At 41.1% G+C, this 23,113-nt stretch overlaps 2 protein-coding genes and 1 long non-coding RNA gene across 5 annotated transcripts; 2 read left to right on the top strand and 1 right to left on the bottom strand.

Annotated features, from left to right (window-relative positions):
- Positions 1-1,019: 1,019 nt before the first annotated feature.
- On the top strand, positions 1,020-5,479 carry LOC308094430 (uncharacterized protein). Its single transcript, XM_080441081.1, has 6 exons — positions 1,020-1,311; positions 2,618-2,714; positions 3,437-3,637; positions 3,868-3,969; positions 4,344-4,470; positions 5,347-5,479. Exons 2-6 carry the CDS (start codon positions 2,619-2,621, stop codon positions 5,415-5,417), a joined length of 597 nt encoding a protein of 198 aa, XP_080297207.1. The 5' UTR covers positions 1,020-1,311; position 2,618; the 3' UTR covers positions 5,418-5,479.
- On the bottom strand, positions 3,465-14,501 carry LOC308094431. The gene is made up of 4 exons (XR_013933950.1): positions 14,413-14,501; positions 6,692-6,743; positions 5,341-5,481; positions 3,465-3,596 (listed from the first exon to the last, which is right to left on the bottom strand). It is a non-coding gene; the product is annotated as an uncharacterized lncRNA (long non-coding RNA).
- Positions 9,893-14,559, top strand: LOC308094429 (putative ferric-chelate reductase 1). Of its 3 annotated transcripts, XM_080441078.1 has the most exons (6): positions 9,893-10,138; positions 11,493-11,592; positions 12,123-12,320; positions 12,866-12,970; positions 13,576-13,705; positions 14,419-14,559. In XM_080441078.1, exons 2-6 carry the CDS (start codon positions 11,494-11,496, stop codon positions 14,487-14,489), a joined length of 603 nt encoding a protein of 200 aa, XP_080297204.1. In that variant the 5' UTR covers positions 9,893-10,138; position 11,493; the 3' UTR covers positions 14,490-14,559. The 3 variants fall into 3 exon arrangements, with proteins under 3 accessions (XP_080297204.1, XP_080297205.1, XP_080297206.1); XM_080441079.1 differs by lacking the exon at positions 11,493-11,592; XM_080441080.1 differs by lacking the exon at positions 12,123-12,320.
- The last annotated feature ends 8,554 nt before the right edge of the window (positions 14,560-23,113 follow it).

The following is a 23,113-nucleotide window of genomic DNA, read 5'->3' as shown; positions in this document are numbered from 1 at the left end:
CCCCCCCCCCCCCCCCCCCCGTTGACAAAACTGTCCCGGTGGGCACCGTGCTGAAACCCCCCCCCCCCCCCCCCCCCCCTCGTTGACAAAACGGAACGGGACCATTTTCTTGTGTGTTACAAAATCGAAAAATCCAAAATAGGACCGTCATTTTTATGGCGGCCCCTTGGACTTTTCGCATTTTGCTGAGTGGCCCCTGAGCCATCTTAAGTTGAGTAGCCCTGTGCTAGAGAATATCATTGATTCTCCTATTTACTAACTTGCACTTCTAGGCCACCACTGAAACTCCTTCAAATGCCCTTTTTACTATTTATACCTCCTCAACACTGATTTGTACCCATAAATGTATCACTGGTTGTATTTCTATGTCAGTTGCTCACGTATAGAATTTCCTGCTACCTGTGCCAACTGTTCAGAAAGAACTAAGTGTTCCTTGGTAGGGGAATTGTCACCTAGCTTCCATGTTTGCAAGCATCCATAACAAACAAACTCAGTGTTCTAGAGCAGTGTTTACCAAACGGAGTGCGTAGCCACACTGGTGTGCCATCAGGCAAGTCCGACATGCCTTGGGATTTTGTGACAACCACCATTATTATTGCAATATGTACTGTACAAAAAAAGTAGTTTTTTAATATACTAGATCAGTACTTTGTGCGCACTCATTCCCCAATACAGCAGCAAATTAGATACCCTTTTTGTTTGGCATTAGTAAATACAAATAAACATTTACAGAGTGATAACACGTGTTATAGAGGATACTTTTGCCTGGATAGGAATACAGGTGTTCCTTGAGAACTTTGTCTTGCACATTGGTGTGCCTTGGGCACTAAAAGTAAATTGAATATAAATGGAATAATGGCCTCTCCACTAAGTATATTCCTTTATTACAGTTGTACCCTGTTAGAATACTATAGCCAATTGACAGGAGAAAGATTGACTTAAATGTACCATCAATCTAACTGCCAGTGACAATCAATGCTATTATGAAGAGGGAAGGAGGGAACGGAAAAGTTCTACACCTGGCCATTGACGCACCCAAGAGGCAAACTGGAGCCGGAAGTCTGATGGAATGCAAGTCAATGAGAGCTGGAGTGACGTAATAAACAATATTTTTGAATGATTGTGACCTTTATTATAGATAATCGGTTCAGGGAAATAAAAGACATATCACACTCACACACTCCGCCCACTTGACAACACCAGCCATAAAAAGGTATAAAATCTACATGAATTAAACACAGATAGGTAGAGAGGAACAACCAAAGGGAAATTAACTATTCACCAGGATAGATCACTGAACTTAACACACAGGTAAGTTGACCAAAGACTTGTGTAATATGTTGACAATGTAGTTACTTGATTTAGTATGCATGAATGCATGTTTTGATAGCTCCTTATGTTTTTTTTCTTACTCTTAAGTAATGAGTAATTAAACTAAAAGAGTTTCTGGCCATATGTACTAAGCCAAATATGATCTTAAAACATTTACCGTAAACCTGATGGGTGTTCAAATTTGGTTTAATAAGGTTTTCATGAAATGACGAAATTAATATAATATGAAAAAGATAATTCTAACATTTGTTATTTGATCAGTCCTAGTCTGTCTTGGGTGCCAAAAATCTATCTATCTAATATACGGTATATCTGTCTGTGTGTCTGGCATAACTCGGATGCCTTGCATGGGCACTGGGTTCCCTGATTGGCAAACCTGACCTCGAGTTTACTGAGTTTATTAGGATCCCCATTTTCGGGCCGTTCCAACAACCTTACTTGGCGAGTGTGTTCCAGATGACCCAAGGGCTTGCAGTGCCAAGTGACAACTCAGCCAGACCAACGGTTTCCGAGAACCGAACAACCACGAATGGCTATGTATCTGTCTGTCTTTCTTGGCTTCTGTACGGCTCTATCCACAGCACCCATATTGCAAAGACATTCACAGGTGTTACCAATGATATTAATTAAGGCTCTGTTCCATTCATGGTCAAACAGAGTCAGGGTGCTGATGTTGTGCATGTTGGCAAACACTCTGCTACACCAGTCGGTCTCAAAGTGTGGTCCAGGGACCCTCAGGGTTCCTTGAAGGGGTTTCCAAATGGCCCCTTACGGGTGTGTAACTCTTGAGAGTGTACAAATGGAACCAAATGGGTCCATTTGGTTCCATTTGTACACTCTCAAGAGTTACTAGGGCTAAGTGTGAGATCAACAAGCTCACAGAGAACCGAACTGTGGCCAGGACCTAATTCTTACAGGAAAATCCCATAGGCTATATCATGAACGCAGCATCCAATCATACCCGGATTGGAATCACATGTTGAGTGGCCTGTATAGAGTGCACCTCCAAAACCGCTTTTACTTCTGCCCATAGGGGGTGCACCGTCTGTCACACATTGTATTTCCACCGCAGCTTCCTCGTGTCCTGAGGGCTGCACCCTACGCCTTACAGCCTTGGGTAGGCAACCCGGCCGGTCTCTTCTAGTTTCTAGTGTTGCTTGCATGTGTGCCCCAGGAAGACTAGCAACCACGTGGGGAAAGCTAATGGGGATTCAATAATACATGTTTCCTTCTATTTACATATTGGCTTTCCCTTTGTTTACCTGTTAACCCTCAACTGCTTAAGAATGGCCAGAGAATTGATGTTGTTGGTTGCCATGGCGATCGTCTGCATGGCTCCAGGCATACGTGGACAGGCACATTCGTTTGCCACCGACTCACAGGTATTGGAATTCAACCATTCAAACTGACAACTTATCTCAACACTAGAAAGACCAAAGACAACAGTGCTCAGTGCTGACTGCTGACATTTGCCCAGTGCTGTAGATGCTATACAGTAAATTCCAGAGGGAACACTCTAAAGTATTAATTTAAAATGTTTACATACATTTAAATTGAAAGGAACACTTCACGTGTTTCAACCTTATCTCCATATATTGAGAGATATATCAGTCTTCACTAATTCACAGTGCAATTTCTGTCTCAGAGGCCGGTAATGGATGGCTTGAAAAATTGACCTGCCGGTGACATCATCAGCAGTGATTCCTTTCTTCTCTTCCTGGAACATTAGCATGCTAAAAACAGTAGCCATGGTTGATATATCAATATAAGAAAAGAAAAAATTACATCTAGTTCAAACACCCGTCAACGATGCCATCGGTAGACTATCTTTAGCTATCCACAGCTGGCCACTGAGACACTGCAGTGACAAATTATTTTACAGTTAATTTCAGCTTTTCAATTTTCATGATTATAAGCGACAATTTGTACATTAATGGTAAATAACAGAAATACTTATTTAAATAATTTTGTATGTGTGTGTGTGTGTGTGTGTGTGTGCGTGCGTGCATGTGTGTGTGTGTGTGTGTGTGTGTGTGTGTGTGTGTGTGTGTGTGTGCACGTGTGCATGTGTGTGTGTGCATGTGCGTGTGTGTGTGTTCACCAGGTAAACGAAATCAGTCGTACAGGCTGTGGGGAGACTAAACTGTGCATTGCGTCACCAGCTGCATGTGATCCAAAGGATGGTAACTGTATGTTCACCTCCGTAGTCATTAACAAGAACACTGGCACTCCTAGCCTTGATGTAGCGTTAGCGGGGCAGTCCACTGGATTCATAGCCATGGGATTCACCGAGAAGCCAGCCGAGGTAAACATGCACACGCACGCACACGCACACACACACACACACACACACACACACACACACACACACACACACACACACACACACACACACACACACACACACGTCATTGAAGATTTTACTTTCATCGAAGGAAATATTGACAAACAACCTGTGATGCCAAAAGGTCCAGTTATTCATTACTTCCTTCTCGATCTCTCTCTCTCTCTCTCTCTCTCTCTCTCTCTCTGTAGAAGGTCATGCTTTTTGTATGTGGTCAGAACATTGCTGAGAATGGTGCGTTCTTCTTCAAGACAATGATAAGCGACATGGGCGATCTCACTCCACTAGAGATGGTAAGGTCCTGTTCAAGCAGGGGTTCTCAGGGGGTCCTTTAAGGGATTCCAGGGGGTCCCCAATAAAATTGGCTAATGTAGCGTCACAATCAGTTTAACCACTTGATCCCTATGTTATACTATGACTATTCAAAGATTGACGATCTACAAAATCTGGAAAATATTGAATCGTTTTGATTTTTTCTTTTACATAAATCTTCTCTTCTGGGGGTCCCTGCCACAAAATATTTTCAGATAGGGGTCTGCTGTCAAATTATTCAATCAATTTAGGGGTCCTTGACATGAAAATGCTTGAGAACCACTGTGTTAAAGAACTGTGACTAGGCTGCTCCATTTAGTGATAACAATAATAATGTTGACCATCTTTATCATAGAGTGTGAACGAGATCCGTGGCTCTGTAGACGGGGAAATGATTAAATGTGAGTTCAACGTTCCTCGGGAGGGAGACATGATGGACAACAAGATCCACATCATCTTGGGCTCAGGGACAGCCGATGGCAGTAAGTACAGATCTCACATACTGGAGACCTAATGGCCCTAGAATGGCTGATATTCAATGCATTTCAAGTATTCTATAACACCAGTGGCAGACTGATATATCGGCCATTATTTGACTTTTCTGACGACATCGGTATCGGCAATTATGCAGCCGATGTGTCCTGATATTTTTACCACTCTCAACCTGCCTAATTTGGCCATTCCATTAGGCTATACAGTAGGTGAAAATGTGCCTAGGAGGAGTGGCTTTGGAAGGATGGTGCACTAGCTGGTAGCTGGAGTAATATACAGTGGAAAGCAATCCAGAGGAACACATTCTTCTACATTATTCTTTGAGGTCATAGGGTGCCAATTTCAAACTACTTTTTTCTACTACAAATACCGCTAACTTTGAGTGACTGCAGCTTCTTCCAGTGGAGAAATGCACCTTTAAAGGTAGTTTAACCCATTAAGACCTGATGCCGATTCTACAAATGCCTTCTATAAATCAGTAAGTCAGTAAATCAGTGTCTCATGTCTCTCCAGCTTTTTAATAAACAGAAAATACAAAGACGGCAGCGCTGTACATAAATAGAACACCCAGCTGTTATGGAATATGTATGGAATATCAGCCATTCCAGGGCTAACACAGACCTGTGCACAACAATGGATAAACATAGATATGCAGGCACGCACGCACACACACACACACACACACACACACACACACACACACACACACACACACACACACACACACACACACACACACACACACACACACACACACACACACACACACACACACACACACACACACGCATGCATTTATAGTACACATATTCATAGTTAAACATGTATTATTGTCAAATATTACTAATGACTTGTTCTACCTTCAGAAAACCTTGGTAACTTCAGCACAGCCCTGGTTAGCGGTCTTCTGGACGTGACCGACCCTACCAGCGCCTAGACATCCGCCAGCACCACGGACAGCGTCGCTCTCATAAAACACTCGCACATCCATGTTTTAAACCCTGATGAATAGAGCCAAACGGTGTGGTGTTAGAAGTCAAAATCCTATTATTTTTCTCCATACAGAATTGTAATGTCTAACTATAATGTCTTCACAATCCAATGTAGACTTGGTTGTTGTAAAAGGATGCTAGATCCTGTACACAGTCAGTCTAGTTGTAAGAAAAACATGTTTAATTTGCGATGTCAAGAAGAAATACTGCACTACCCACAATCCTAACGACTAAAGTTGAAAAGAAGCAAGCTAAAAGATCGTTTTGGTTGGAAGCATTGGTAAGGCAATGGTTTATGGGAGAATCAATCTAAAATATGTACCAGTTCTTTTTCATGAAAGGATTAAAATGCTTTATGGTCATGACTCATCAGGATGCTGGTTGGCTTGATTCCAGGCTTAAAACTCTTAACATAAGGATGTTCTGATATGTCTATGGAGAAAGTGAATGGTATTTTTACTTCCGAAAAACACTGTTAAACTCTATTTCGGCTTTGGCTTTTTAATAATAATAACGATCTCTCTCTCCCTCTCTCTCTCTCTGGTGTAGGTAGGAAAAAGCAAGACACTTAAAATTGTAACCTTTGATTGAATGATAGCCTAAACAAAAGTTGTCACAAGGAATAAAAAGTCTTAGCAAATTAGACAATCAGGGGCGTGCTGGGACCTAAATTCGGCTCTGGGATTTTCCGAACCGGCCCACCGTTTTGTCAACGGGGGGGGGGGGGGGGGGGGGGTTGGTTTTGTCAACGGGGGGGGGGGGGGTTGGTTTTGTCAACGGGGGGGCGTTTTAACCCAGCAACCCTATGTAAATTACGCCACTGCTGAAAAACGTCCCAGCCCAACAGTAACGTAACTAATAATTGGGCCGCGCGACCCGGAAATTATACCGTAATAATCCTAAAACGGGAGCAAAACGGTAACGGTGCCGTCATGCTTCGTCATGCACACATGTTTGCAATATATTATCACATAAACATAATAGTTGTTGGGAAGGACCCAATAGATGACTGAATTATTGCTGGTTAGGTGGTGGTGTTCTCCCTTCGCCCTCGTGCCACATGTAACAATGTTGGAGAGTGATGATATTTATTCTTCTCTTGATTACACAACTGTTAATAGCTCAACAGCTTTCTGTATGAGTATGTGTGGTCTCTGAAATAAACATAACATAACACAAGAAATGAGTGTACTGATGATTTGTAACTGTAGTACTGTACCTTAATGTAACGACACAACGAGTAGGTCACTTATGATGTTTATTCCTCTGATCTTCAAGGGGGCGACAGTGTAGTATGTTTTTTTTTTTACATTTTTGAATATTTTGATGACATATTTTGAAATATTTTGATTCTTTGACAATATAATATAATATGACCATCCTGAGGATATGGTACAGGTATATGACTTTTTGGCTGGACCACAGAGCAAACCCAGCCTCATAAACGAGAATGTCGGAGACTGATTGAGTCACTGATGAAGACAGGTGACTGATTTGCTGATGAAGACACCATTTTTCAGCCGCTTGGCTTAACAATGAACTAGCTAATCACAGAGGAGTCTAGGCCTTGACGCCATCCAGCTTTCAATCTCGCTTTCCAACCCCAACCAAGCTCATACATGGGGAATGAAAACACGTCCTGTTCCAAACAACTAGTGCTTCACTTGTTCTGTTGGACATAGTCCTGCCAGTTGGACAATTTGCTTTATATCACAATGTTCTGAAAAATGGAAAAGCAAATATCATTCCAACGAGAAATGGACCAAGCTTAAGCCTTCCCAAATACCGTGGAAACTGTCAGGATGTCATAGGTACCGTATAGGAGTACGTTCAGTGACAAATATCACACTCCCCGCCTGGCTTCCCACCCCCAAACATGGGCCAAATATAGACACTCGACAAAGCAAAATAATGTCATTTAGACTATTTATACCCCAACATTGATTTGTGCCCATAAAAGTTGTCACAGGTTGTATTTCTGTTAAGTTACTCAAATGCAATACCACAATTTCCTGCTACCTTTGCCAATGGTTAATAGGTTGAGAGGAACATTCATCATGACACAGCGTTATTTGTCTTGTGAAATTACACGTCACCACAGAGAATGGGGAAGTGGCATGCCCAAGCTTTCATAACAAAGAAACTCAGTGTTCCAAAACAAACTGATACGACTACTTCTCTGCCTTAAGCCTGTGACCACCTAATTCCAACACACTTTTCTAGTCCGGGATGGCTCAGGGTAGAAGACAGGGTTAAGCAAATAACAATGGGATTGGTATTCAAGATAGTCAAAGTCAAAGGGACAGTGCCCTATCAATACCCTCGAACTACTTGTGGCTGTGGGTGAGTGGCACTGTTTTTATGGGCAATGGTGTCTTCTCTGACTATTTTGAGTTTCTTCCTGGGGGCTGAAACCTTGAGGGTCAAATGTGCCAATAGAAAAACAGCCATTTAATGACGCAGTAGAAATATACCCTCATTATCATAACACAACAGGTGTGGGCTTGGCTAAGAAAAAGCACACCGTAGCAACAGAGGGGGAGGGGGGCAAAGTAAACACAGAGAGAGACGGAGGGAGAAAGAGAGAGAGAGAGAACAGAACAAAGCAGCAAAACGCACCAATATTGCAACAGATGATTGAAAAATCAGTACTTCCATATTGCATGGTGTTCACATTAATATGAGCGATCCATAGGGTAGCGACAAGTAGCCAGTGATTAAATATCAGACTTCCTGCAGTGGCTTTTCAAAATAAGACTCACTGAGTAGTAGAAAGCGTGTGCTATGGTTAATACACGTTTTAATTTGAAGTTCATACTGGTTCCTTTCTTTCTCTTACTTAAAATCGGCAAAGAAAAAATAAAACGCCTCCATTCTGTTCTCAATAATAAATAAATAGATGCATTTGTCCAACTCAGAGCAAAATGTGTGTGTGTGTGTGTGTGTGTGTGTGTGTGTGTGTGTGTGTGTGTGTGTGTGTGTGTGTGTGTGTGTGTGTGTGTGTGTGTGTGTGTGTGTGTGTGTGTGTGCGTGCGTGCGTGTGTGTGTGTGGTTGCGGCCATATATGTGTGTGCACTTTATTTGGAAAGCCTGGCTTGTGGCTCCCTCTAGTGCTTTTTCTACAGAATTGCTGGTTGAGTGGTAAAAACAAGCGCGCTTTCTTCAATCGTCCTGGTTCTCCAATCGTACTGTAACATAATATATATATATATATATATATATATATATATATATATATATATATATATATATAAATAAATGGAACCAAATAGACCAATAGGGTCCAACTTAAATCTACGGACATGCATTGGCTATTTGAAAGTAGCAGATCTACAAGCTCACAACACGTCGCAATGCGACACGCTGTGAGCTTGTAGATCTGCTATTTGAAAATAGCCAATGTATATGTTTCAACTGGTTACACTGATTTTGATGCTAAACTAATTTTGCTGTGGACCCTAAGGAACCCCCTCAAGGACCCTCGGGGGTCCCCAGACCCCAGTTTGACAACCACTGCTTTTCTTTTTTTTTCATTTTATAAACAACTGGGAAGGGCCATGGGCAGTCCTTTCATGAGGAGGAGGAGGGACTAGGACAGGTGGGTGGTCTTGTAGGAGGAGGCGGAGGGACTGGTTCAGGTGGGAGGTGCTAGGTGAGAACCAGGTATACTTAATGAACTGGAGGCGTGTCCACATAAAAACATAACTTTAACACTTTCTGTACACTTTTTTGAAAAAAATCATCCTCCTAGTATAACCATAATACCTGATAATCATGTTTTAGGGGTGGGAAAAAATCACTGAAAATCACGGCACCTCGTCTATAACAAACAAACTCAGTGTTCTAGAGCAGTGTTTACCAAACGGAGTGCGTAGCCACACTGGTGTGCCGTCAGGCAAGTCCGACATGCCTTGGGATTTTGTGACAACCACACATTATTATTGCAATATGTACTGTACAAAAAAAGTTATTGTTTTTTAATTTACTAGATCAGTACTTTGTGCGCACTCATTCCCCAATACAGCAGCAAATTAGATACCCTTTTTGTTTGGCATTAGTAAATACAAATAAACAGTTACAGAGTGATAACACGTGTTATAGAGGATATTCTTGCCTGGATAGGAATACAGGTGTTCCTTGAGAACTTTGTCTTGCACGTTGGTGTGCCTTGGGCACTAAAAGTAAATTGAATATAAATGGAATAATGGCTTCTCCACTAAGTATATTCCTTTATTACAGTTGTACCCTGTTAGAATACTATGGCCAATTGACAGGAGAAAGATTGACTTAAGTGTACCATCAATCTAACTGCCAGTGACAACCAATGCTATTATTATGAAGAGGGAAGGAGGGAACGGAAAAGTTCTACACCTGGCCATTGACGCACCCAAGAGGCAAACTGGAGCCGGAAGTCTGATGGAATGCACTAAAGTCAATGAGAGCTGGAGTGACAAGCGTATGAATAAACAATATTTTTGAATGATTGTGACCTTTGTTATAGATAATCGGTTGAGGGAAATAAAAGACATATCATACTCCTCCCACTTGACAACATCAGCCATACAAAGGTATCAAATCTACATGAATTAAACACAGATAGGTAGAGAGGAACAACCAAAGGGAAATTAACTATTCACCAGGATAAATCACTGACCTTAACACACAGGTATGTTGACCAAAGATTTGTGTAATATGTTGACAATGTATAGTTACTTGATTTAGTTTGAATGAATTATGTTTTGATAGCTCCTTGTGTTTTTTTCTTTTCTTTTTTTTAAGTCACTCTTAAGTAATGAGTAATTAAACTAAGAAAGAGTTTCTGGCCATATGTACTAAGCCAAATATTATCTTAAAACATTTACCGTAAACCTGATGGGTGTTCAAATTTGGTTTAATAAGGTTTTCATGAAAAGATGAAATTAATATAATATGAAAGATAAATGAAAGATAACTAACATTATGTTAGTTGATTAGTCCTAGTCTGTCTTGGGTGCCAAAATCTATCTATCTATATGGTATATCTGTCTGTGTGTCTGGCATAACTCGGGCGCTGTGCATGCATGGGCACCGGGTTCCCTGATTAGCCAACCCGACCCATCTGCTTCACTGATTGGTTGAGTTTACTGAGTTTATTAGGATCTCCATTAGCCGGCCGTTTGTGCCTTGTGCCGTCCGTCGCTCCGTCGCTCCGTCGCTCCGTCGCTCCGTCCGTACGTCTGTCCAGAGCATAACTTAGAAACTGCCCAACCCAACAACCTCACACTTGGCGAGTGTTCCAGATGACCCAGGGGTTTGCAGTGCCAAGTGACAATTCAGTCGAACCAACGTTTTCCGAAAACCGAAACCGATCGGCCCGACTTTGGCTCACACACTGAGACAAAAGTGATTTCACTGACATGTAAGTGAAGTCACTTTTTTTTTAATCACTTTTTTTTTAATCACTTTTGGCCCATAGTGCCACAAATGCTGCAAATGTCGCTGTTTGTTACCTAAACATGGTTTTCCCCACCATGTTAGGCTCAAGTGGTCTGAGTCATGTGACAATGACTGTCAAATAGGGTTTTGATACTTCATACCATTTGCCTGTAAATGCCTCCACAAAGTTGTGGCCAGGGCCTATTTCTTACAGGAGAATCCCATAAGTTACATCATGAACGCAGCATCCAATCATACCCGGATTGGAATCACATGTTGAGGGGCCTGTATAGAGTGCACCTCCAAAACCGCTTTCACTTCTGCCCATAGGGGGTGCACCGTCTGTCACACGCCGTCTGTATTTCCACCGCAGCTTCCTCGTGTCCTGAGGGCTGCACCCTACGCCTGACAGCCCTGGGTAGGCAACCCGGAATGGCGAAGATCTGCGCTCAGAGGAGCGGTCTTTTCTAGTGTTGCTTTCGTGTGTGCCCCAGGAAGACTAGCAACCACGTGGTGAAAGCTAATGGAGATCCAATACTAAATATTTCCTTCTATTTACATATTTGCTTTCCCTTTGATTACCTGTTAACCCTCAACTGCTTAAGAATGGCCAGAGAATTGATGTTGTTGGTTGCCACGGCGATCGTCTGCGTGGCTCCAGGCATTCGTGGACAGGCACATCTTTCGTTTGCCGTCGACTCAAAGGTATTGGAATTCATCCATTCAAACTGACAACCTATCTCAACACTAGAAAGACCAAAGACAACATTGCTCAGTGCTAAGATTTGCCCAGGCCCCAGTCAGTGTTATGGATGCTACACAGTAAATTCCGAAAGGAACACTGGCTATGGATAGCTTGAAAATGTACCTGCCGGTGACATCATCAGCAGGGATTCCTTTCTTCTCTTCCTGGAACGTTGATATATCAATAAAAGAAAAGAAACATTTACACCTAGTTCAAACACCCGTCGACGATGCCATCGGCAGACAATCTTTCTTTAGCTATCCACAGCTGGCCACTGAGACACAGTGACAAATTATGTTACAGTTAATTTCAGCTCAGATGAAAAATGACTATAAGTGACAATTTGTACAGTAATGTTAAATAACAGAAATGCTCATTTAAATAATTTTGTATGTGTGTGCGTGTGTGTGTGTGTGTGTGTGTGTGTGTGTGTGTGTGTGTGTGTGTGTGTGTGTGTGTGTGTGTGTGTGTGTGTGTGTGTGTACACCAGGTAAACGAAATCAGTCGTACAGGCTGTGGGGAGACTAAACTGTGCATTGCGTCACCAGCTGAATGTGATCCAATGGATGGTCACTGTATGTTCACCTCCATAACCATTAACAAGAGCACTAGCAGTAGCCTTGATGTAGCATTAGCGGGGCAGTCCACTGGATTCATAGCCGTGGGATTCACTAGGAAGCCATCCGAGGTAAACACACGCACACGCACACACACACACACACACACACACACACACACACACACACACACACACAGTGTAAAGTAACTAAGTACTGTACTTAAGTAACATTTGTAGGTACTTCTACTTTACTGGAGTATTTCCAATTGTCAATACTTTTACTTCTACTCCAGTACATCTCAGAGGCAAATATTGTACATTTTCTCCACCACAATTATTGAAACATTTTAGTTACTTTAGTTACTTTGCAGATATAATTATTAAATGTATATCTTTATAAAACATACTTTAACCACTTTAGCCCTATTTTATACCTAGGCTATTTGAAAATAGCCGATCTACAAGCTCACAACGCGTCGCATCACGACGCGTTGTGAGCTTGTAGATCTGCTATTTTAGTACTTTTACTTTTGGTACTTTAAGTACATTTTGATACCAATACTTTTGTACTTTTACTCAAGTCAATTTTGAATTCGGGACTTTTACTTGTACCAGATTACTTCTACATTGCAGTATTGATACTTTTACTTAACTATCTCTCTCTCTCTCTGTAGCCGGTCGTGCTTTTTGTATGTGCTCAGAACAGTGCTGACAATGGCGCGTTCTTCTTCTTTTCAATGATGAGCGACAGCGAGGGCACTCTCACTCCAGTACGGATGGTAAGGTCCTGTTAAAGCAGGGGTTCTCAGGGGGTCCTTAAAGGGGTTCCAGGGGGTCCCCAATACAATTTACTAATGTAGCATCACAATCAGTTTAACCACTTGAACCCTATTCTATACTATGACTATTCAAAGATTGACGATCTACACAATCTGGAAAATATTATCCTCGATCTCCAGGCTTTTATTTTCCTTCACTTTTTGCTAAAAAATAGGAGCCTGGACCAGCCTGTTGACGTTCCTGGCATAGGAAGTGGGAGTCAACCTCAAGGAGTCAAGGAGGGGCGCGCACAGATCGGTGAACGAATGGAAGCCCACGGATTCTCTCTCCGGAGATTTTGAACCCGCCCCTGTAGACCAGATATCAGACGCGCTAGGGCAGGCTAGGATAATATTGAATCTTTTTTTTATTTTTTTTTACATAAATCTTCTCTTCTTGGGGTCCCTGCAAGCACGTTTTTTCAGATGGGGGTCTGCGGTCAAATTATTCAATACATTTAGGGGTCCTTGACATGAAAATGCTTGAGAACCACTGTGTTAAAGAACTGTGACTAGGCTGCTCCATTTAGTGATAACAATAATAATGTTGACCATCTTTATCATAGAATGTGAACGAGATCCGTGGCTCTGTAGACGGGGACATGATTAAATGTGAGTTCACCGTTCCTCGGATGGAAGACGAAAAGATGGACAACAACGTCCATGTCATCTTGGGCTCAGGGACAGCCGAAGGCAGTAAGTACAGATCTCACATACCAACACATACTGTAGACCTAATGGCCCTAGAATGGCTGATATTCAATGCATTTCAAGTATTCTATAACACCAGTGGCAGACCAATATATCGGCCATTATTTGACATTTCTGACAACATCAGTATCGGCAATTATGCAGCCGATGTGTCCTGATATTTTTACCACTCTCAACCTGCCATACCTAATTTGGCCATTCCATTAGGCTATACAGTAGGTGAAAATGTGCCAAGGAGGAGTGGCTTTGGAAGGATGGTGCACTAGCTGGTAGCTGGAGTAATATACAGTGGAAAGCAATCCAGAGGAACACATTCTTCTACATTATTCTTTGAGGTCATAGGCTTCCATTTTTTTCAATAACCACAGAATATTTATCTCCAGTATGATCGATCCCCTGATGGTTGCTAATCACTGTGCAAAGTACTCTTATTTTCTCTTATTATACCCAGTTGAAAATTGAATTTCGCCAAAAATACATAGTAAAAACTAAAAGTACACAGGAGCTGAGATACAGGATTTTAAAGTAATAAGTTAACCAGGAAGTGAATGGAGCAGTAAGTCTTCGGATCACGTTATCTTGGGTTCTGGACGTCCCAAAATAAATAAATATAAATCCGTCTTTGGCGGATAACGGTTGGATTTGAAAAGACGGATGTATTATTGTCAAATGTTACTAATGACTTGTTCTACCTTCAGAAAGACTTGGTACCTTCATCACAGCCCTGGATAGCGGTCTTCTGGACGTGAGCGACCCTACCGCCGCCTAGACGTCGGTCAGCACCACGGACAGCGTCGCTCTCATAAAATCCACGTTTTAAACCCTGATGAATAGAGCCAAACGGTGTGGTGTCAGAAGTCAAAATCCTATTAATTTTCTCCACACAGAATTGTAATGTCTAACTATAATGTCTTCACAATCCAATGTAGACTTGGTTGTTGTAAAAGGATGCTAGATCCTGTACGCAGTCAGTGTAGTTGTAAGAAAAACATGTTTAATTTGCGATGTCATGAAGAAATACTGCACTACCCACAATCCTAACGACTAAGGGTCGACTATGGGTTGAAAAGAAGCAAGCTAAATGATCGTTTTGGTTGGAAGCATTGATAAGGCAATGGTTTATAGGAGAATCAATCTAAAATATGTACACAATTTTATACTTTCACCTTTTTTGCGTGTTTTTTTATGTAAGGATTAAAATGCATTCCAGGCATAAAACTCTTACCTTGAATGTTCTGAAAAGTCTATGGAGAAAGTGAATGGTATTTTTGCTTCCGAAAAACACTGTTAAGCTCTTTTTCGGCTTTGTCTTTTTAATAATAATAACAATCTCTCTCCCTCTCTCTGGTGTAGGCAGGAAAAAGCGAGACACTTGAAATCGTAACTTTTGATTGAATGATAGCCTAAACTAAATTTGTCACAAGGAATAAAAAGTCTTAGCAGATTAGACAATGTTATAATGACAGAACATACTTAGAATTAAGTGTACATGGACGAGAACGGTGCCGTCATGCGCCGTCATAGTTGTTGGGAAGGACCCAATAGATGACTGAATTATTGCTGGTTAGGTGGATGGTGTTCTCCCTTCGCCCTCGTGCCACATGTAACAATGTTGGAGACGGATGATATTTATTCTTCTCTTGATTACACAGCTGTTAATAGCTCAACAGATTTCTGTATGAGTATGTGTGGTCTCTGAAATAAACATAACATAACACAAGAAATTAGTGTACTGATTTGTAACTGTAGTACTGTACCTTAATGTAACGACACAACGAGTGGGTCAATTATGATGTTTATTCCTCTGATCTGCAAGGGGGCGACAATGTAGTATTTTTTTTTTTTTACATTTTTGAATATTTTGATGACATAGTATTGTATGAAATATTTTTATTCTTTGACAATATAATATAATATGACCATCCTGAGAATATGGTACAGGTAGGCTATATAACTTTTTGGCTGGACCACAGAGCAAACCCAGCCTCATAAACGAGAAAGTCGGAGATTGAGTCACTGATGAAGACAGGTGACTGACTGATTTGCTGATGAAGTGACACCATTTGTCAGCCGCTTGGCCTAACAATGAACTAGCTCATCACAGAGCAGTCCAGGGCTTGATGCCATCCAGCTTTCACACTTGCTTTTAAGCGCAAACGCAACGCAAGCAAACGCAATGCCAAACTTCAACTTCAACAAGATTCATTCTATTACTATTGAACACTGATTTCATCTATGTTGTGATGCTTGTGAACGCAGTGCGGTGTGTGGATAACAAGCCTAAACCAAGCTCATACATGGGGAATGAAAACACGTCCGTTTCTCATACTGTAGCTTCAGCAGCAGATTTGAACTGGTAACACCTAGAAGGTGTTGTGTGTTTCCAGTTGTATCCTATTGGCTCACGCTCACCACCTGCCAGTGAGGAATCCCTACCGGGAGGACGTAGAGCCTCCATCCTACTCCTCTCACCCAACACTCCCCACTGACAGGTGCCGCCCCAGGCCGTGTAGGAGTACGTTCAGTGACAAATATCACACTCCCCGCCTGGCTTCCCACCCCCAAACATGGGCTAAATATAGACACTCGACAAAGCAAATGTCATTTAGACTATTTATACCCCAACATTGATTTGTGCCCATAAAAGTTGTCACAGGTTGTATTTCTGTTAAGTTACGCAAATGCAATACCACAATTTCCTGCTGCCTTTGCCAATGATGAATAGGTTGAGAGGAACATTCATCATGACACAGCGTTATTTGTCTTGTGAAATTACACGTCACCACAGAGAATGGGGAAGTGGCATCCCCAAGCTTTCATAACAAAGAAACTCAGTGTTCAATCAATACCCTCATACCTGTCGAACTACTTGTGCCACAGCCACAACACTGGAGAGAGCAACCATGAGCTGGTACCACCCAAATGTAGAACGAACATGGGAAAATTATCATTCTACTACTCTGCCATCAAAATGTGGAATGCCCTGACAACATCAATTAAAGGATGTGTATCACTGGTTTCTTTCAAAATTGGCCCGAGGTGTCATTCATTGCCACCACTTTTCCTTTTTCTCCTTTGTACATAGCGTTTTGTATTTGTTGTAACATTGTGTTAATTTGTTATGCTATGTTGATGAATTGAATACATAGGACCACAATGGAAACAAGTTCCCAGGACTTTTTTGTGTTATCCTTTTAGCCTTAGGGCCCTATCTTCCGCCCTGCACAATTCCTTGGCACAAATGTCTGACTGCACCACGGGCTGTTTACATTTCTGACAAATAATGTATTCAGAAAACACAAATGATCAGTGCTAGGGATATAGGCTTGGAGACTCTCATGCTTGGCTTCCTCTTGGTTACCACCTGCTAACCACTAATTAGAGTCAGGCATCAATGCAAGATTATAATTTGTCTCCATCTGCTGGCCCTCCCGGTAATATACTCCACCATGCAACATCATGAAATGATTTGGGCCCACCACCTGTTGGCCATCACCGGTAATATAGCCGAAAAGAAGAGATAATTTAGCTCCACTTGTCCTATTGAACACTAATAATTACATAGTCCAAAAAAGGTTTGTTGGTTGGTTGGTTGGTTAAATAAATAGATAAAGTGCCCATGTTCAATTATTTGGTTTCACAGGATGCAATTACAAATTGCATTCTTAACACACATTATATTGAGTATTGTTTTGTGAGTCACAGCGTTTTGTGAATCACATTACCTGGTAAAAGCAGCTCACTTCAAGTCCTGTGGATAAAAAGGGAAGTTGTGTGTATTGGTTTTCCATTAGGACTGAGGACAACTGCTGCCTCTTTTGGTTGGCGAGGTTGAGAATGCAATCTTTTATGTCTCCATGGTGCACCCGAATCATGTATGGTCCAACTCTTCTGTTTTTGGTTAGCTGTTGGCAGGCGGTGCCAGCCCTCTAGGAACAAGTCTTTCATAACAGGGAGCACAAACTGGCTGCAGGTCGTTGCCTATCTTGCCTTCCTCGATCAAGAGTAGAACAAACACATAATATTGTGACAACAGCTACAGTCTTCAAGTCCAAGCACTATATCCTTCAAGCTACACGTTTGTCTGTAGGCCTATTGGCTTTCCACTGTAGATTTTATATTATTATTACATAATCGCCTAATTGCAATTAGTTGAGATAATCATAATTCTTTTGCATAATCGTCATAATCATCATTTCGTTTCCATGTTGAAAACTGTTCATACATTTTCAAAAAATGTCAAATAGACAGTAGAAATAGCCATCTACAAGCTCACAATACGTCACATCGCAACGCTTTTTTATTTGATTTTTGGGCGGTGAAACCGCCCCTATAAGTGAGATTTGGAAAAATGAACAAATATCTTGGGCAGTGAAACCGCCCCTAAAAGTGAAGTTTGGAAATTTGTACAATTATCCTGCGCTGTGATTGGCCAATCACAATCTATTCAGGACTGTGATTGGCCAGTGTCACATGACACATGTGCATAGCCCTACATAAGCAACCATAACTTAAAAAAAAACCATACATTTGTTTTTTTTAAGTTATGGTTTTGTCCATCATAAAGAGTGTTTCAATAAATGTATTTATTTGTACTTTGTACATGATTGATCGACTCCATTCAGTATTGTGATTAGCTAGCAAGACACATGTTGTGATTGGCTAGTGATACATATGACGAAACTAATCTAAAACCACTGTGATGTAACACTAGTATATTACTTAGATACTGTCCATTTCGTGAGAACAGTAAAGTAGAAGTCAAAGATCACTATGGCTGAAATGAGAAAAGGGAAAACCGATATTGAGAAGAAAATAGAAAGTCTTCCTAGAAGTGGCTCTTTAAGATCAAAGCATATATCAGAAAAGGTTAAAGATGGAATTGTGACAAAGCATAGATCTGTCCAAGGTTACAGAAGAATTTCAGGCAAACCTAAGATTTCTAAGAACACAGTTACCAACATAATCCATAAATGTAAGAGACGAGACTTGGTGAGAAACGTAAAGAAGAACCCAAAAAAGGAAAAGCAAAAGGATAAAATGATAATGGTAAGATCAAAGGGTATTCCAGAAGAGATCAAAGACAGAATTGTGGCAAAGCACAGATCTGGCCAAACCTACAAAATAATTGCCGCTGCAGTTAAGATTTCCTGGAACACAGTAGCCAAGATAATCGGTAAATGGAAGATGTTTGAGAAAAGCAAGAATGCTATCAAGAATGCAAACAATGTTATTGCGAAAAAGATTTTCTAGATAAGTATTGTGGTTAGCTAGGAAGACACCGCCCACTTCACACAGGGTGTGATTTTTTGTATTTATTTTTTATTTTGAAATATTATATATAATAAAAAAAGTTATTAAATATGAAATGTATTTGTGTATTTAAACGCATATTAGGCCTATGTAACTTTGCTCTGTGTTTACATAACAAAACAATATATATATTTTTGTTTTTACCAAGCCACTGGAGTAGTGTAGTGTTTACTTGCAGAAACACATTGCCCTCTCTTTGTTCACTGTTTGTTTTGGCAGACAGGATGTTTTTGGGCAACCATAACAAACAGTGAAAAACACCACAATATAACCAGACAGATGAACTCCATTCTGTAGCAGAAGATCAACATTGTGTTCAGTGTTTTGCGAGCTGGCAGTCTACTCTGTAAGGCCAGGGCTGGGTTAAGGATTGCTGATGGATGGTCATCTGTAGTCGTTGGTGAATGGAGGCTATATCTTGAAGCAGTTGAATTTTTGTGCTCAATGATTCAATGCAGTCATAATCTTCTCCATGGAGGACGGGGAAAATGTATTGCTTTCTCTAGGGCGGGGTATGGCGCTTTGCTAGTGGCAACCGCTTCTCGGCTTGCCCACGGGTCCTATTGGTTGCTCTTTTAGCGAGTCACCATGATCAAATGACCACCTTGCTTACTTTATAAAAACAAAACAAAAAACTGTATTTTTTCACTTTACAGTGCTATATGAGAGGCCCAGATATGACTTTTGGCCCGTTGCATGCCCAACATCACATTTTAAATTGCATTTGCCTGTAGAGCTCAGGACTTCACAGCCACCTCACATGTGGAGTCAGGGGCGGAGCGTCTGGAATCGCGTGTTGAGGGGCCTCTATAGAGTGCACTGTATTCACCTGTTTCCTAGGCTGTGTGTTTTCCACTTCCTGTCGATTTCATTGGATATCATTGGTCATCTGACCAGTTTCATTGGATTTCATTGGATCAAATCGACAGGAAGTGGAAAACACACAGCCTAGGAAACAGGTGAATAGAGACCCCGAAGAAGCTAGCCAGCAGCTTCCTCTGCTCCTGACTGCCACCAGGCCTGACAGAGATACGTATGTGCTCTGCAGAGCACTCCCTCTCTAGTTTGAATGTGTGTTTAATTAATTGTCTCCAGTGAAGAATGTCATGGGCTGCATTGGAGCATGGTTTCAATGAAATTTCAGCAGATGTTAAAGTGGCTTGCGTGCTTTAGGGTGACAGGTGTCCCACTTCATGTGGGCCTGCACAGCATTTTTATCCCTTGGATGATGATACCCCACATTTACCTTTTTTTAAAATCCAATCCAGGGATGACTGTCATCACAGGACTGTGTTTGATGGCAATCAAACTGCTGGCTCATGTGGTTCACCTGTCACTGTCTTGCTGCCTACGCCCAACATGGAACATTCTGAGTCACCACACAGTCACAAGCTCTGCAGATTTAGGCGGGTGATGGAAACTATATATATGGTTCTGGACATTTGCTGTTCCCCATGCGATTTCAAATACTCCATGCACAAAGTATTAAACATGCACTTGTTGTGTAAATTACACTTGATGTGAGACAAACTGTAAATATAGTTTTAGAAAAGGTTCCAAAATATTATTTAAAATATCACAACTTGTACACAAACAGTTAAAATACGCTGGTATATATTTTGTGTTCATATGTCTCTTGTAATTGTTAAAACAATTAGTTTATTCTTCAACATATTTTAAATAATAGTAATTACTCACTGTTACGTCCCACATGCGTGCAATCCCGTTATACAGAAACCATCTAGCCTGACAGAGGAAGAGAAAGAAATGTGAGTCACATGATGCAGAGGAGATTACGTCATCATGTCACCTGCTAACACCATGGGTAGACCTCTCTTCTGTTTTTGACATTTTTCCAAAAATTCTCAGCCTTGATTGTGTTTCACGTCTAACCAACACAACATTGTTACGTTGTCATATTATCAGAATAAGACACATTCATTTAAGAACACTTAATGCATTTTGGGGGGATTTTGGAAAGTTGCATTCAAATAAAGTGTATTAGTTAAGTCCCACATATTGTGTGCTACTGAATCAACAAGGACAAAGCATAGAGATGTTACAAGCAAAGCGGCAGAATAGAAATTGTAATAAAGACGTCAAATGTTTAGACTACCTCTCAGCTTTGGTAACATGTGCCATATTGTTTCACTCAAACATCCTCTTTGTCCCACTTTTGGTTTGTTAGGATCTGGTCACCCTAGGTTTCTCTGTCAGTCACCATAGCTTATGGTTAATGCCTGATAGTTCCACACCGATGTCAGCCACCAAACTATAATCAGGCTTAATGCTCCCTGCCGGCCGGGATCTCCTTCCACACTTAGCTGTGGCTGTGTGTCCTTCGACTGATCTGTGTCACAGAATTGTATTCTGTGGCAATTGTCTTGTGAACCTTATTGACCCATAATATCCCTCATTGTGTTTTATATATTGTCAATATACTGTGTACAGTACTATTATTACTATTGTGTATAATTTGTGACAATGCTTTTCTCTATACCAACTGAAGTAACTGTCCACTCTGCAGCTTGATGTGCTCTCTCTCTCTCTCTCTCTCTCTCTCTCTCTCTCTCTCTCTCTCTTCTCTCTCTCTCTCTCTCTCTCTCTCTCTCTCTCTCTCTCTCTCTCTCTCTTCTCTCTCTCTCTCTCTCTCTCTCTCTCTCTCTCTCTCTCTCTCTCTCTCTCTCTCTCTCTCTTTCTGTTCGTCTATATCTCTCTCTTTCTGTTCGTCTATCTCTTCCTCTATCTGTCTCTCTCTCTCTCTCTCTCTCTAACACTCAGACAAAGATAAACAGTGATTAAAAGACTATATTGACACAAGACTATATTGGCATAACACAGAGAACATAATCTTTGCTTGCTTGAAACCAGTAAAACCAGTGTGAAGAAGCAAACAAGTTAGAGTTTCTGAAACTCTCCATTGTGATGAATTAATAGTGGGCCACAACTTAACAACCACACTAAATTAAACAGAGGGTTTGATATGTAAGAAAAAACACAGTGGGGGTGGGGGTTTGTAGATCAGTTATAATTGCTATTTTGGTGATTTAAAAAACAAATTGCCAGGGTTAACATAATTAGGCCTACATACATGTTTTATTAAATTGTTAAATTATATTAGAACCATAAATATATCAGACAGACATTTGCAAAAGGTCTGACGTCAGCAGCACTTAATGACCATTGACGATTTGCGGCGTCAGCAGGGTTCTCCATATATGGGCATAATCCGGGCACACACACACACACACACACACACACACACACACACACACACACACACACACACACACCCATGGGCATCATATGGGCATATTACGAGACAATTTGCGCTAACGTCGGGGATGTCCATATTTGGGCTGGCACTGTATTTTGTGTGCTCTTTTTCCCCTCTACACCAAATCTCTTCACCAAAAATTGCAGATCTATAAGCATACAAGGTGTCCCATTGCGATGCGTTGTGAGCTTTCGAACATGGCCATTTTTAGATGCTTGTATGGGCAATAAATTACCAGCTCAGTGGCTTTGTGGTTAGACTCGGCAAGGCATACTTTAGATGGTAGCCATGGTTCACATGACGCTCGTCATGTTTCAGGGCTAACTTAGATGGGTAACTTGGGCATGATGCTAGCCTAGGGATTGTTCCTGGACAAACCGGTAAAATCTCATCTCAATTTCCCACTCAGGGAAACAGAATGCAACTTCCTGTTGAGAAATGCAAAGTGACTGCATAGTCAGGAATGTCAAAGCATCATGTGAGTGTGTCACAGTGGTTGTGTAATAGTATCATTTGACCTGATACTTCATGACATTATTATGTATTATGCAACAATAAAAAAATAATCTGGAATGGTGGACTTTATTGTTCTGGAGGATATAACAGAATATCGTCACTGTTGGGTGGAAACCTTGTATGTCCAAAACCTTTACTTTGTCATTATTTAAAAAATGATTGTAGATCGGCTATTTTCACAACTTTTGCGTTTACAATAAAACGTGGAGATACAAGGTTTCTTCCTGACAGCAACGATATATGAAATGGAATTACTGTACTGTTAATTAAGGCCACTCTCCTTTAAA

Source organism: Gymnoscopelus braueri (genome assembly GCF_963280865.1).
Source record: "Gymnoscopelus braueri genome assembly, chromosome: 10".
Classification (NCBI taxonomy): Eukaryota; Metazoa; Chordata; class Actinopteri; order Myctophiformes; family Myctophidae; genus Gymnoscopelus; species Gymnoscopelus braueri.
Note: the sequence above shows the minus strand (reverse complement) of the source record. Positions and strands in the feature narration are given on the sequence as shown.